At 38.1% G+C, this 17,750-nt stretch overlaps 1 protein-coding gene across 2 annotated transcripts in view; it reads right to left on the bottom strand.

Moving 5' to 3' along the window:
• Positions 1-17,750, bottom strand: part of LOC124774906 (NADPH:adrenodoxin oxidoreductase, mitochondrial) — a 72,537-nt gene that overhangs the window by 19,978 nt on the left and 34,809 nt on the right. For both annotated transcript variants that reach the window (XM_047249578.1, XM_047249577.1), the window contains exons 6-7: positions 5,131-5,475; positions 3,990-4,154 (exon numbers count right to left, since the gene is read on the bottom strand). In XM_047249578.1, coding sequence (XP_047105534.1) covers positions 3,990-4,154; positions 5,131-5,475 — 510 coding nt within the window. The remainder of the gene's footprint in view (positions 1-3,989; positions 4,155-5,130; positions 5,476-17,750) is intronic.

Raw genomic sequence — 17,750 nt, 5'->3', positions numbered from 1 at the left:
CTTTAAGCGTTGAAACCACTCATGACATGTTCTTTCACTAATAGCGTCCTTACCATATGTACTTGAGAGCATTCAATGAAACTCAGCCGCTGTTTTCTTCATACTGAAACAAAACAGTAACACCTTCCGCAGATGACGAGAATTAAGCTCGTAAACTGACATTTTCAATGAAGAACAACTTTATGATGCAGACACAAATCGACTAATGTTTGAATGAGGTTATGTTGACCTAGGTCCAAGCTAACTGCCTGATGTCTGTGATCTGTTTCTTTCGACTGCTACTTACCAATGTCGCCACCTATCGGCAAACGGTGGAAGCAAAGTTGTACACCTTGTATTATGATAACTTATTAAAACACACAAAATTGGAGTTGATATGGTTGACAAATTGTGCTCTGCCTACAAAATTTAGAGGGGAACATGACGATGGCCCATGGTCGTATTTTATTTGATACTGAATGAAGCATTTCAGGTTTTTCTTTGCTACCCTCAATTTCAGTTCTTGTCTCATTTGCTACAGACTGGACACTTATCTTTGGTGCCACTAACAGCCTTTACATAAAATGAGAATTTCTTTGGGTTTTGTGAAATATCATTTTACAGTATTCTGCTACTGATATATCACTGAAGGATCACACATTGATCTCTTGACAGCCAAATGTGTATCATTCAGCATATCTCTGTCTACAGCCCTATGCATTGTTTTACACATATTAGACAGTAATCTCTGTTTCTTTAGAAGTTTCTTTATAGTCACTGTATACCAAGAAGGGTTTTTTTTTTGGGGGGGGGGGGGGGGGGGAGCTCAACTGCACTATACCAAGAAGGTTCCCTCCCATTATGAACTGTTGTACTGGGTACATATCTATACAGTGCATGGCCAACTATTATTTTTATCTTGAGCCATAGTTCTCTATATATAATAAAAATAAAATAAAATACATGCTTCTGTCCTGTGCCAAAAGTTTCAGGTTCCTCACTGAGATATGACACTACTGATATTCTGACTAGTTTACTGAACATATTAGTTTCTTATTTGAGACTTTCTCTTCCACTGCTATGACAAAGAGGAAAAAAGGAAAAAAAAAAAACAGATGAGGAAAAAAATTAAAAGTTGTCGGAGGCTATAAAAAGAAAAAAAGGACCATAATTGAGAGCCACTACATAAAAATCTTCATTTGTACTTTGGAAGCTACCATGAAATGGATGATGGAGTGTTATTCCCATTATGACTTATTTAAGTTTTTCCCTTTTCCATTCACATACAAAATGAGGGAAGAATGATGTTTAATATTGTTTCTGTGCACACTGTAATTTGTCTCTCGTTTTATGGGTCCCTATGGGGGAGATACGGTATGCAGGGAGTTATAAAGTATTTCAAGATTTCTCACTTAATGCTGATTCCTGAACATTTAACTAGGCAACTGTGGTATAATTGGCATCTATAATCAAGTGTTTGCCAATTCAGGTTTTTCATCAGCTCTGTGACACTCTGCCATGGGTCAAATAAGCTTGTGACTATGTATGCACTGCTCTTCTTTTGTATACATTCAAGCACCATTCTAAGATGGGTTTTCTGAGTAGTGTATAAGTAATATCCTTTGAAGACTACCAGTATCTTACCCATAAATTGAAGAGTGCCACCTGCTTCACATATGACTGAGCCTATGTGACCATTATGTTTCATGTCCCTGCAAACTGATAAGCTCAGGTATTTGTATGAGCTGACTAATTCCAATGGCGATTCATTGACACTTAAAGGATATTACATTTTTTTTTAAATTTTGTGAAGTGCACAATTTCACATTTCTGAATATTTAAAGTGAGCTGCATTTCTTTGAAATCTTACTAAGACCTGCCTGAATACCTGAACAGCTTTATTTATTTTTCAGACACTGCTTCATTACAGACAACAGCATAATCTGCAAAAAGTCTACGGTTACTATTCATATTGTCTGCAAGGCAATTAATGTCAACAAGGGTCCCAACACTTCTCTGGGGCACTTTGGAAGCTACTTCGGCATCTGCTGATGATTCTTCACTCAATTTAACTTGTGGCATCCTCCCTATGAAGAAATTTTCAGTCCAGTCAAATTTTGTTTGATATCCCATCTGACTGAACTTTCGTATTAAGCAATGGTGTGGTACCAGGACTGGTACAAACATTTTTGAAGATCAAGCAATAGTAGATCTACCTCATTGCCTTGATTTATGACTTTCAGGATGTTATGTGAGGAAAGAGCAACTTGTGTTTCGTATGAATGTTGTTCCCAGGACCCACGCAGGTTGGCATGGAGGTCTCTCTTGAGATCCTTCATTATGTTTCAGGTCAGAATGTGTTCTAAGATTGTGCAACAGATGGATGTCAAAGATATTGGATGGTGGTTTTGTGGATCACTTTTACTACCCTGTGCTATAACTAGCTCCTCGCCTGGCCATGAAGCCCAAAGAGATGGCAACTGGCCGCCTTGTCATCCTTTGCCACACAGGTGTGGTATGGAGGCGCATGTGGTCAGCACACTACTTTCCAGACTGTGGAGCAGCAACGCTTTGGTCAAGTAGCTCCTCAACTGGCATCATGAAGCTGAGTGCATCCCATACCACTCCTTTCGCCAAGGAAAAATCCTTGGCAGTACCAGGAATCGAACCCGGGTTTTTTGCAAGATAGCCACCTATGCTGACTGCTTAGCTACACAGGCATAGCTGTAAGGGGATGATCAAGAAGTTTTCATTTTAGGGAGTTGCTGCAGCATATATGCACCACAGCATGACTCCAATGCAGGTATTTAAGCACATGTTGGCAAGGGATTAGTGTGGCATTCGTGTCTTTCTGACATGTGTGCAATAAATATGGTAACATGAATTACAGCGATGTTATTACCAAATGCGTCCAAACAGAAACAGCATGCTGTTATTCTTTTCATGGCTGGCAAAGGGCAAATGCTGGTTGGAATCCATCAGAGAATGAAGAATGTGTACAGGGTACCATGTCTGTCAAAAACCACTGTTGTGGAATGGTGCACAACAAGGGGTACTGCTGCTTCATGATAACACACATCCCCCTACCGCAAATCTCGTAATGCAGAAGTTACACCAACTCAAGTGGGAGACACTCAAGCACCCATCCTACAATCCTGATCTCTCCCAGTATGATTATCATGCCTTTTGTTCCTTAAAAAAGGCCTTGAAGGGTCAACAGTTTCTTTCAGGAGACACCGTGGTTTACAAAACAGGTATCTTCAACCTGGTGCATTGGTGAGATGACTGCCTCAATGTTCATGACAATTTTGCCAGACTGGCATATTGATTATGGACTGCATGCCCTTCAAATGGAAACCTCTAGATCACCCCTTATATTTTCAAACTATTGAGTACAGTTTTTTACGTGCCACACAATGGAAAACTATGCAGGTAAAGCATACTCAGAATGAGAAATTGAAAAATAAATAGCCAACTCTAGTGATTGTTTTGCATTACTGTCTGTATCTTGTGAATTTCATCTGAAATGGATTAGATTCCCCATAAAGCATTTTCTAACTTAAATTATTCACTAAGAAACTACCTTCTGCAGCCACATTTTTCAACATGAAAAGTATAATCTGCTATTATTAATGTATCTACACATCCTTCATGTACTTAATATGTGTATACATCAGAGGAGGAAAAGCTACTTTGTGTATGTTTGTGGGGGCAGGGGGGGGGGGGGGGAGGGGGGCAGACACTGCTCCTCTTCTTATGTTACTCATTTTCTATTTATATCCAGTACTTCAACATATGCTTTTATGTAACTTTACACAGACCACTATGAGGTGTTTAAATACTGGCATGTGTTTGTATTAACCATTATATTTATGCATAATTTACGATTTACCAGTCCAAATGTTATGGTAAATTGTAGGAGCAGCTAAGGAGGTCATTATTTTACCTTTTTTTTTAATTAATACATTAATGTTCTGTAACTTTGACCACATTGTTAATATAATGACTACCTTTTTCTCTTATAATTTCTTGAACTGCAGAGAAACCTGGTTTTGTTTCATCTTTTGCCTGGGCCAAATCATCAGCAATTTTCTTTCCAACTGCAAATGCATTGTTCATTGTAGATAGAATAACACCTACAGGACCAGATCCCACCCAGCCAGCAGCATATAATCCTGAAACACAGTTCCACAAATAAAGTTACTTTCTCATAGTCTTTAGTCCATCAGAATTAATTTTATCCACTCATTCATAATGTTCATGAAACCTTTCATAAAGAAGAGCCTTAAGGGATGTGGAACAAGTGAATTATACATTAAGATGCAAAACCATCTGTTGTAGACTACTTCTTTAAAGAATAATAACAACAAATTATGACTTGTGCTAATACACTCACAATGACAATTATGGAAATTACTTCTTGTGTACTTAATATGTGTATACATCAGAGGAGGAAAAGCTACTTTGTGTATGTTTGTGGGGGCAGGGGGGAGGGGGGAGGGGGGCAGACACTGCTCCTCTTCTTATGTTACTCATTTTCTATTTATATCCAGTACTTCAACATATGCTTTTATGTAACTTTACACAGACCACTATGAGGTGTTTAAATACTGGCATGTGTTTGTATTAACCATTATATTTATGCATAATTTACGATTTACCAGTCCAAATGTTATGGTAAATTGTAGGAGCAGCTAAGGAGGTCATTATTTTACCTTTTTTTTTAATTTATATTATCAGAAGAAGTACAATTTACATCATCCCACAGAAGAGATGCATAATCTTTTACAGAAATCATTTTTACTGTTAGCAACATGGATGTGAATTGCACAGGTCATCTTAAATTTACTCTTACTATTACTCATAAATACCAATGGGGAATTTAAATACTGGCAAAACTGTAGGTTCCTGAAGGGGCTTCTGCAAGATGTTCAGTTATCAACTTTACACAATATTCTTATTGTTACCTGGTGTGATTCAAATTTCAGCAGCAATATGAATAAGTCAAATAATAACCATAACATTCTAAATTGAACTGTCTGAATCTACAGTATATGACAATAATAAAATGAGACACAATATCTCACATGCACACTAATTGTCAAGGTACACATTACCTATAATGACATACACAACTTGATTTCACCTCACCTGATTTAACAAAGCCAGATATGTTTTGTATATGTCCACGTTTATCATCAAAAGGAATCCCAGAATCTGCAGATGTACTGTAGTAACCAACACTACGTAGTACAAGGCCACATTCAATGGTTTCAGTTTTTGAAGTAGGTTGTGCTTTATGTCCACCATCAATCAGTTCGTTTACTGCCAATTCAACACTCTTCACATGTCCACCATTGCCACCTCCGGCAAAAGCCCGAGGGGATCGTAGGAACATTAACTCAAACACATGATCTGAATTACCCTGTTGCAACTGTATCTCCAGTGCAGATTTGCAAATCAATTCGGTGAGTCTTCTTCGAGGTCGCTCTAGTCCTGCATGATAAAGCACACATGAAAATGTACAAATGCATGCACTTGTACATGCACATACTGAAGCGAGATAAGTGTGTATAAAATTCACAACATATTAATGATAGACCTTGAGGAACACTTCACCATAGGGTTAATTGTGGTTCCATGACCTGAGCACAAGGGCAGGGTCTCTGTTGAAAATACAATGCCCTCAAGGTGGATGGACTTCAAGATATGTGGATAATATGGTCATTCAGATTTATATATACAGACAGCACAAAAACAGTACAGTTTTGGCAAAAAGGTCTGCAGGGTAATAGGAAAGGAGACTTGTCTGTCTCTTCAGACCTGCCACATAAGACACTAGATACTGAAATCCTTAAGAGCTCTGAGGTGCCCACATATGGCTATGAGATGAGTTTCTCACTAAAGATGACATCCATGAACTTTACTGGCAATTGTCACCCTCTCCCCCTAACCTCATTACAATTCAGCTTGATTAAAATATACCATACATGCAACTGTCAGTAACATGTCCCCAGGCTGAAATGAGAAAAAGCAAAACTGTCCACATGCAGGCTTCCTGTTAACACAACATACTGTTAATAGCCACTCCAAAATGAGTAACACTTGGAACATTCCCTTTGAAGACACTTTTCTCCAAAGAATACACTGCAATTCTGAACCCAAAATACCATTCAGAAAGGAAGAGAAACTGGAAGTGGTATTCACGGCTGTTGAAGTATTGGGTAGTACTGGAGGCATATTAAAATTAAATAAACTGAGTGCTATGTATCACAGACAAATAGTGTGGGCCTACTCTTAGCCCTAATGCCATGTAGATAATCCTTCCTGTGGAAAGAATAAATTTGTAACAAAGAGAACTGTATGAAATGCCTCTCTCATGTACGTTGGCAAAGGGCATTCCCGTGTCAAGAATTTCAGTATTTCAACATATATCCTGAATTCATCCACATTTAACGGCAGTTATGGAGCTTAATTACCTGTTCAGTTTATTCTTTCTCTTTTATTGGTGTCGTGACAATTATCTAAACACTTGTAGAGGGAAGACTTGAAGATTAAGTCTGAGTTTAACTTACATATGATTGACCCTTTCCTGAAATATTTGAAGCTTTTGTTACCATATGCTACAGATAACTTCTCCTGGAGTTATAGTATACTAGAACATTTGACCTCCATTCCTTTTCTACTATGGATGGTACATGTAAAAAAAGGATTGCCAAAATTTCTCTTATTTCAGCCTTGTCATCATTACGCATGATGTAAGTTGGAGGTAGTAATATCTCTTGATTCATATGCATATGAGGGTTCTCAGACTGTACCCCTCTAACTGTAACAAAATTCCTTTAATTTTAGCCATTCTTCATTATGTGAGATGTAAGTAGAAGGAAGTAATATTTCTTGATTCATATTGGAATGTGAATGTTCAGGATTTTGAGAATAAGGAAAACAGTAATTAAGCTGTTCTGTAAGTCTCCTCTATCTTTCCTATTAATACAACTTGATAACAGTGACAGACCAACGAACAACACTGAAGAATTGGTTTAATGAGAATTTTCAGTTACCTCCTTTGAGAGTAATCACACTTTCTTACAATTTCTTTCAGTAATCTCAGCTTGCATCTGCTGTTCCTACTGCCAAATTTTATGTTGTCATTCCTCTTTAAAGCATTCTGGACAGATACTCCTAGAGACTTGACAATGCTGACCAAGCGTTGGATACAAGGGTAATCCCAAAAGTAAGGTCTCCTATTTTTATAAGTACATAGACCTGTTTATTTCTATAATGGTTTACATCAGTTTACAGCTTGAACATTTAGCTATTTTTCAACATAATCACCATTTCTGTCGATGCATTTTTGTAGATGCTGTGGCAGTTTTTGATTGCCCACCTCGTACCAGCTTGCCACCATGCTGTTCAGAAAGTTATGAACCTTTTCTTTCACCTCGTCATCGGAGCTGAATCGCTTTCCGGCCAAATGTTCTTTTAACCTAGGCAACAGGTGATAGGCACTTGGTGCCAAGTCAGGACTATAGGGTGGGTGGGTGGATGGGTGATTATGTTCCATTGAAACTGTTGCAGGAGAGCAACGGTTTGCCGAGCGATCTGTGGGCGAGCGTTGTCATGGAGAATGTTTTCCTGTTCAAATAGGTCTTGAATTGAAAACAGTCCCAAAAGGAGTTGGGAAAAGTAAAAGGCATAAAACTAATTTTGAATCGACTGAAAGAAAAAACAACAGAAGCTAACAGAAAGGAGTACATATCCTAAAAGGAAAAAGTAGTGGGAGGTATAAAAGAATACAGGAGATGGACTGGACTGGCTGATTGCAAAAATAAAAAAGGATGAGACAGCTACCCTGCAACACACTAAAATCTCAAGTCTGAAAGACAAGGCTAGAGGAACACAGATAGGGAAAAGACGAATGCCATGGCAAACAAATAGCAAAGAAAGAGTGAGGAAGAGTTAAAATGGAGGGAGGGTGAAGGCCTGGGAGAGAAGTCCAGACCCCCATCCTTAGATTGTGTGATTAAAAACCCCTCTGAGCAAAATGTAAAACAACATCAGCCATTGAGACATTGTCTGCTAACACTGTTGGCAGTGTGGCAGGAAATTTAAAAGTCTGCCACAGAGCAGCTAAAATTGGGCAGTCCAACAAGATGTGGACAACAGTCATGTGAAAGCCACAGCAGCATTGAAGTGGGTCCTCGCAACAGGGCCAAGTACAATGTAGTTCCTGCAAGTGGCGCATGGATTACTGCCACACATTCGTTGTCTCCCTGATAATACACACCTTATTTGGTGTACTGAGGGTGCACCATTCAGTATCCCAGATAGTGAAAACTATACAACTGAAGACCAATCAGAGATCAGTCTCCGGCAGGCCAAACTCCAGAGTTGGTTTACCGGTAGCCTGTTTGGCCAACCTGTCAGCAAGTTCATTGCCCAGGATCCCAACATGTCCTGGGGTCCAAATGAAGGTCACTGAACGTCCACTGTTGCCTAGAGTATAAAGAGACTTCTGGATAGTCAGTACCAAAGGATAACAAGGGAAGCACTGGTTGAAAGCTTGTAGGCTGCTTAAGGAGTCATTACAGATAATGATGGACTCACCAGCGCAGGAGCAGATATGCTCAAGAGCACAATAGTTGGCTACCACCTCTGCTGTGAAAACCCTGCAGCCATGGATTGCTGTTCAGTATGGCCAATGTGAGCGTAAGCGAAGCCAACAAGACCGTTGACCATTGACCCATCCATGTAGACTATTTGTGAGCCCTGGAACTTGCTGAGAATAGAGAAAAACTGCCGACAGAGGGCCTCAGGTGGAACTGAGCCTTTTGGGCCTCGCAATAGGTCCAGATGAAGCTGTGGCTGAGGCATGGACTATGGAGATGAACATAAGTGGACCCACTGGTAATGTGGCAGAGGAAAAGTATGAAGCAATCGGACACGGACTGCAAATGGAAACCCCGTTCTGGGCTGCCGTTGCGGAAGATGGATTACCATGTTAGGTAATTTGGATAGTGAGGTGAACTATGAATGTGGGCGGTATAATTTGCAAGCAGTAGTTACTGCCTGAGCCACATGGAGGAACACCAGCTTCCATGAGGAGACTGTTCACTGGGCTCATTTGGAAAGCTTCCATTGCAAGTTGAACTCCACAGTGGTGGATAGGATCAATCAGCTGCAGCGTGGAGGGCGATGCTGAACCATACACCAGGCTCCCATAGTCAATACAGGACTGCATGAGGGCTTTGTATAGCTGCAGCGGTGTAGGGCGATCAGCACCCCAGTCGGTGTGGCTCAGGTATCGAATAATATTAAGATGCCACCAACACTTTTCCATAAGATGATGAAGCCAAGTTAATAGGGCATCGAAGACCAGTCCCAAAAAGGGTAAGTGTCTACTACAGAAAGCAGTTGGTCATTAAGGTAAAGTTCTGGATAGGGGTGCACAGTACAATGATGACAAAAGCGCATGATGCAAGTCTTGGCAGCCGAAAACTGAAAGCCGCGAGCGAGAGCCCATAACTGTGCCTTTCGTATGGCAGTTGGCATTCAGCCACACCAATACAGGGTGTAAATGCAGACAAGAAAAAAATTTCCAGATTTTCCCCGGATTTCCCAGTTAAAAATACACTTTCTCCCAGATGAAAATATACTTTTTCCATATTAAGTGACCATATACCTTTCCTCGGAATGAAAACTTATCAGTCCTTTGAATGGTTATGGTTTTATACACTGGTGTAGAATTTCCCAGCCACTAAGAAATGAAACACAATAAAAATAATAAAACATGTTTTGGAAAGACCTTTGATGTGCAGTAACACGTACACTGCATATTTTCATGATGTAGTCAGCCAATAGCAATATTGCTAATAAGTAGTGCATACACACAAATAGGGCAAAGTTAATCATTTAAATTAATATACATAGTTTTTCTAAAAGAAAAACAAAGCTTTCACATATAATATTGGTCTCGAAGATTAATAAGCTGCAAGAGAAGCTAAGCCTTCACATATAATGTTGATCTTTTATGAGCACGTTACACTTTTAAGATACATCACACAAATGTGCCAGTTGTTTTTGTGGTCTTCAGTCCTGAGACTGGTTTGATGCACCTCTTCATGCTACTCTATCCTGTGCAAGCTTCTTCATCTCCCAGTACCTACTGCAACCTACAGCCCTCTGAATCTGCTCAGTGTATTCATCTCTTGGTCTCCCTCTACGATTTTTACCCTCCACGTTGCCCTCCAATACTAAATTGGTGATCTTTTAGTCAAGTTGTGTTACAAACTTCTCTTCTCCCTAATCCTATTCAATACTTCCTCATTAGTTATGTGATCTACCCATCTAATCTTCAGCATTCTCCTGTAGCACCACATTTCAAAAGCTTCTATTCTCTTCTTGTCCAAACTATTTATCGTCCATGTTTCACTTCCATACATGGCTACACTCCATACAAATACTTTCAGAAACGACTTCCTGACACTTAAATCTATACTCGATGTTAACAAATTTCTCTTCTTCAGAAACGCTTTCCTTGCTAGTGCCAGTCTACATTTTATATCCTCTCTATTTCGACCATCATCAATTATTTTGCTCCCCAAATAGCAAAACTCCTTTACTACTTTAAGTGTCTCATTTCCTGATCTAATTCCCTCAGCATCACCCGACTTAATTTGACTACATTCCATTATCCTAAAGCCAGTAAAATTTTTAATAACGACATAAATGTTTGATCTTCTGGACTCGAAATTTTTCAAAATGGTCGTCCCCAAGGAGTTGATTTTTAAATGAAAGTCAAACGCTCTGTGATTTAAGAAATTCATCGTACATTCTCACACACAGTTCATCTTGTGTTAAAGGAAATTTACTTTGAAAGTAACGCTTTTCAAACAACCATTTGCAATATTTTCCTGTGACCTGCTAGAAATAGGTTCATTTCAGCAGATGCCAGAAAGCGCCAGATATCAGGCGTCACCGCGCTTGCGCAGTTACGATGACACAAGAAGCCCGTATGTTCGTACGTGTAAAACATTAAAAGATCTCACATTATGTCATGAAAGAAACAAGACATCGGAGGGTACTCCAAAAGCATTGGAATTTCAAGAACCATACTAAAATGCATAATTCGACTCAAAGTGCAGATTCAGATGTAAATTTTCTTGGAGTAGCAGTACTGTTTTCTCATGTTTGATTCTTTATTATGGCATAGTGCCATACGTGCTAGAAGATGAAAACATGCACTTTTGAAATGCAGGGAACAGTTGAAACTAACCATTAGTGCGGAATTAAACATTTCGGTTCAAATAAATTGACTGCCTCAATGGAAAAAATTAATAAAAGCCAAATTTCTTTAGAACACCGACAAAAATAACTTCATTGTTCTGCAAGGTGATTAATACTTCATTGTCAGAAAAGTGGAAATAAAATAAAATCTGAAACTAATAACATATTTTAGTCTACTGGAATAATGTGAATGTATTTTACTTCACTTGATGGCTCGCAGCCACAGAAATCTGTTTTGTTTTCACTTGACGTGAGAGCAAAACCCGAACTGTGACAATACTAGCAATACTAGATAGTGGTAACCCCTCCCCCCCCCCCCCCCCCCCCCCCCGCCGCCCCTTTCTTCGAGCGTTTGAGGTAGAATGCAGGAAATTTAACACATTGACTGCTACGTGAGTTAAATATAACTCACAGGAAGTGTTCTCTTCGGGCCAAGTGAAGTAAATACAACTCACAGACATTTTTCCATTTAAAGCTCTGTGGTGCAGTTGTAACTCACAGGAGCGTGCTGCGACTCTGTCTTATAGTAGGTTATGGCCCCAGTAACAAATCATGTACATGCCTACGGTTTTCAAGAGCTCAAGAGTAGTTATTGAGATTTGAATTCGTGAGTTATATATAACTCACATGGGTCAGTCATATTGGACTTTTCTTCTTCTTATTATTTATTTATTATTTAGTTTGACATATTACTTACACATTAGATGCCAAATCACATACAGTTTTATTTACATTCTTCAACTCTAAGTGCAACAACAATAAACTGAAAAATTTGGGTCATTCCGCTCTGTTTCTCTAACACCTGTATGCACTGTGCTTTATGAAAAAATACTCTACACAAAAATATGAGTCACAAGTCTTACATTTCCATGCAGTTTGTTTGCATTTCTTGACAGCTTACTCTCATCCAAAATCATTCTTCATTTTTTCGTAGCACACAGTACACCTACGTCTGGCTGCTCCCATGTACAAATTAGTTTGTTGAGTCACATATTCTAAAAGTTCATCAGTTACAAAATATTTGAAGAAATCATATGGTGTCTTGCCTTTGAGAGTTAGTGCAACAGAAGCATTTACACCAAAACTGGAATGAATAAATGTAAAGTTATTCATATTTTTATATGTAAGTGGCTCCCAGACAATCTCATTAGAATTCATTCTAAGTTTGTCATCTTCATCTTCAGAACTTTCTGGTATTACACTTACTTCAATTGAACCTGAACCAACTGCAGTAGTTATAGCACTAACACGGTTAGAGATGCTTTGTTGCCTGGTTTTTACAGCTGTGAAGTCTGGTTGTGTGGACATAAAACTCTTCTTCCTATCTTCACTGATGTGATTTCATCATCAGAATTTCTGGTTTTACTTCTGGTCTCCTCTGGTAAAAATTCATCTGAGCTATAACCAAATAAAGACACAGAATCTCCATCACTTATGTCCATAACTTCATCTAAAAGCTGCTGTACATGCCTTTGTTCATCTTCATAACTTCTACGTGACATAATCTTCTGCCACAATATCACTTTGTTATGGAGCAAACAGCACTGAATAAAGACTGTAGCAACAATGCAGGGAAGCAATAATGGAACTGTACACAAATAATGCTGTGGAATGAAAAACTGACAGGAGTACAAACTGAGATGTTTATATTTTCCCACCTCCGCGTTGCAAATGTTTTGACTTTTGAGTGAAATGCCCAGTCGATGTGCTGTTGTTTTCACGTCAATTCTACCAACAGTGAAAGGTGTTTAGTTCTTGGGGTGTTGTAAAATTCCTGGATTCGTCTCGTCGCTGTGCAGCCTATGAAACGGATTGTGGAAGACTCCCAAATAAATTCCAAAGTACAGTGCAGTTTTAACACCAATATATTTCCAGGACTCTGGTGTCCGAGCCTGGTGAACTGTACCGGTTACATCACATGTACCCAAAGTTGACATCAATCGGCACAGAGTTCACAACAATCAACAAACGAGTGAGCCTACAATACATTTGCTCACAACCACAGCCAAAAAACGAGTGCCCCAAGGCGCCTGCGTGACCTTTATTTATACTTTTGTTAACAATTACCTACAATGAAAATTACAATTTTATGTAAAATCGCAATTAAAAGTTAAGCCGAATATGAGATACACATTGCTAAAAATTTACAATCTCAGTGTTGAACAAGATGAACCTATTTTCAACTTAGTTACGAGTTAATATAACATTTTCTGAGTAATTATGTTACAGGTAACAATTACATTTCTAAATTTGTTTATAACAAATCAACTAGTGCCTGAATTTTAGTGCTAACATATATCGGAGATTCAATTAACATGCTTTATTTATATGTCTTATTTAATTTGCTGTAGTAATTTTATAATGATAGGTTTACTGGTACATCCTGACCAAGTACTACATTTCTTTCAATTAGTTACAGTATTAATTTCACATTTATATTGTGTTTTTCACATAAGAACAAAGTTAATCAGCAAAGCATCATTTTCGAATTATATATATACTGAAATAGTGGTTATTTTTGTATGTAATTTGGAAACAGGTCACTTTACAATCAGGCAATTAGGACTGGTGTTTATCTTTAATGCTCTCCGAGGGGTTCTGATTGGTAGCAATGAGATAAAGTAATATTTCAAAACCTATAATTATTAGCGACATAGCAAATGACACCCCTAGTACCTTTACTCTGGGACCATGTGAATCATATGTAACTCACACAAAAAAGTTTAAAAAAGGTAGTAAAATGCCATATTTTCACTTTATTTGCACTTAACAAGTTAACTTGGAGCAAACTAAAGCAGGATATTGACAAAAAGTAAATGGCCCCAAGGGGTCACTAACCCAACTATACCATGGCAGTCAATGTGTTAAAAAATATTGATTTTTCAAAAATATGTTCATTTTGTAGCACACATCTTTCAAAGGAGTCTGATATATGAAACATATATGTTGAGGAAATTTAAGACATGTTATTTGGTCTGTAGTTTAAAAATTTAGGTTTTCTGCAATACAAGTGCGGACATATCATTGAACATTGCAGCTTCCCATCTAGATGAAAAGCATACAATATTCACCTGCATGCTGCACATGAATCTGGTATTGGAGACATATGGATATAGCTCAACATATTACCATACATTTAAATTCAGACTGGAAAAAAAAATTGTGGAAAAAAAAAAGTATTTCCATATTGAATACAAATTTAAATGTTAGATAAAAAAAAATCTATTCACCAAGCAGCAGCAGGGGAAAACACACACACACACACACACACACACACACACACACACACACACACACACACACAAAAGGATTTAACTTTTACATGCTCTCAGCGCCAGTGGCTCCTTCTACTGGTGGAATAGTTGAAGGGGAAAGAAGAGAGGTGAAGGAAAAGGTCTGGAGATGTTTAGGGAAAGGAGTACAGTTTAGAAAACTGGGTAACTTTTCTAAACCACACCAGGCCTTTTCCTTCACCTCTCTTCCTTACCCTTCAACTCTTCCACCAGAAGAAGAATCCACTGGCTCTAAAAGTTTGTGAAAGTTATATCCTTTTGTGTGTGATTTCCCCTGCCACTGCTTGGTGAGTAGATATTTTTTTTATCTGTCAATTTACATTATACTATCAATAATTGATTATTTTCATTGTTAAGTTTAGGTGTTAGGTTGTCTTTTACAAAAGTATTTATCTACAGCATAGCCCTTTATGGAAATGAAATGTCGGCAATAAACAGCATAGACTAGAATAGAATAAACGCTTTTGAAATGTGGTGCTACAGAATAACACTTAAGGTTAAATGAGTAGATCAAACGATTAACAAAGAACTGCTGAATTGAACTGGGAAGAAAAGAGGGTTATTGCACAACTTGACAAAAAGAAGGGATCAGTTGGTAGGAAAGATCCAGAGGCATAAAGTAATCATCAATTTAATTATTACAATCTAACACATACTTCACATAAAGAGGCTTAATAAAGTGTATGACCAATTTTTAAAGAAGTTTGGCTTTGTAGGCATCTAAGGATGGCAACATATACATCTCACTGCACTATTAGTATTCTGGTAACTTCCACACAAATGACTACAATTGCAGGCAGGGTACACTTGGCAAAATGGGTATGTTTGTTTGTTTCACATTTGTTTAACTACTGTGAATGCAATGACAGATTTATCTGTGAGATCAATCACGAATTCATCAAATCCTGAACACTATGCTGCTGTTCTCAGTTACAATTTCAAAGGCTTCTGATCATGATTGATATGCTGCACAGATCTCCCTTCAACAAACTTGTATGACATACTGAACCTGGCCAACATGGCCACCACCCCAGAATAGCCTTCCCTCTGTCATTGAAAAGATCACAAAATTGCATTTACTGTACGTCATACCGCAAAAACAGTACATATACAAGTTTTACATAATTCACTCTTATGCACCGATACCCTGGACATGTCAAACTATGCCAACAGGATGGCTTTTTAAATGTAAATCTTGCACAATATCTGTCATGGGTTATGAGCAGATTTTTCAGTGAATAAAAAGATTATATTACATTTCTTACTACCACATTGTATTATACATCAAATATAATTAGAACTTTACCAGCTTTAGGTGGTGACATTGGTTTATTGCTGGAGTGCTTAGTTTGTGAGTTATTTGCATCTCATTATAATGACAGGGTAAAATTAGCATTTTCTCCATTAACTATTCAAACCAAAGGAAATTTGGAAATTTGTGGTAAGTTCCTATGGGACCAAACTGCTGAGGAGAATTATACATCTACAGAAAGCTACTCTGATTTGTTACCCTATACTACCATTATACATATTGATTTTCAAATTAATATGCACTTAAATGCATTTTTGATCATCATAATTGACATTCCCACTCATTATTCATATTGTATTGCTTTTATAAAATATATAATATTGTCTTACAATACTGCTTTTAAGGCACGATAATGGACACTTTGTTTGTTATGACTGCTTAAGGCGATTTGAAGTTATAATTTTTTTAAGATAAAAGGTACATCTACATCTTCCATCATCTCCAGATAAGGTACTATTCCACACCTACAGTGTAGGTTTTTAAATGTGCTAACTCACATCATTTTTCTCTTTCATGTGGTGCCATAGCCTATAATATGGTTTTTTCAGTACTCATGTGGTGGTTGTGTATTAATTTACAGCCTTTCAGTTTCAACAATGTCTGCTTCCTCTCACCACATATTGCCTTGCAATGTTGTCGCTAAAGGAAAGCATCTCGCAGTAACCATCAATTATCTGCTGTGGCTTACTTTGTGGTCAGTACATCCCGCCAGATGTGAGTACTCAGGTGTTGCCTGCTCTTGTGTGATGGCTCCAATACACTACCTGCCTGTGACTATATCTGCCCGTAACTTTTATGGTTTGTTACCTGATTTCTGACACAGACTTTTATTTTTGGAAATACATCCTCTATTAATCTGTTTTGCCAGTTATATATATGCATCTGTAAAACACAAAACCAGGATTGCCAGTGCATGCAAAGTCACAGAGCTTAACAGCAGAAAAATTGAAAGCTACTAAACAAGCTTTGCATTAATGATAGAACAAGGGAAGAGTTGGCCAGCAAGCAGTAGCCAGGCTTCACCACTACATGTGGTACCTAAAGACATCAACACAATATTGAGATTATTGATAAATGAATGTGAGAACAGTACCAAATCACTAGAGCCCCATATTGAAGATTTTTGCAGTGAATCCATGTAGTACAATAATACGTTACACACTCAAACTGGTCAGAGCTCATTATCAAATCCTAGTTGCAGCTGAAGGCATTGCTAAATCTACACATATGCCAATTGGCCTATATTACACAACAAATACTTTTCAGAGGTACATGGACAAAATAATACAAAGTTTAGGTTTTTGCTATTTCCATATCAAAGACATTCTGGTGATGTCAATGAGGGAAGAGAAACATCTCAAACATTTACAACAACTGATAATCAATCTGAAAGAACATGGACTAGAAATCAATTGTTTTTGGGGCTCTGAAGTTAGATTCCAGAGGCGTGGCATAAAACTGCAGGGCATCAGACCACTAAATGAGCTAGTGGAATTCATTCAACTATTTCCACAATCCAGTACGGAAATTATGAGGATCTTTAGGTGAATTGATTCCTAATGATGTTTTGTGCAAAACTATAAAAAAACTGCACTGATTCACAACTTATTGAAGGGTTCACCAAGACTGGAGGCTGCACTACACACATGATAACAGCTTTTAATGAAGTGAAAAGGTCTATATTGGGAGCTGCATTTTTGGCATACCCACAACTGCTGCCGCTAGTTACTATAAGGAATGCATCTGTGATCACCAAGAAAGCCATGTTGCATCAATGTATAGACCACTACTGGGAACCACCAGTTTTGCATAGCCATAAATTAGCCAAAGAGAAGAAAAGGTGGTGCATGTATGATCACGAACTTGATGCCCTATTCCAT

The sequence above is a fragment of the Schistocerca piceifrons genome, chromosome 2, assembly GCF_021461385.2.
Source record: "Schistocerca piceifrons isolate TAMUIC-IGC-003096 chromosome 2, iqSchPice1.1, whole genome shotgun sequence".
Taxonomy (NCBI): domain Eukaryota; kingdom Metazoa; phylum Arthropoda; class Insecta; order Orthoptera; family Acrididae; genus Schistocerca; species Schistocerca piceifrons.
This window is presented reverse-complemented; position numbering and strand designations above follow the sequence as displayed.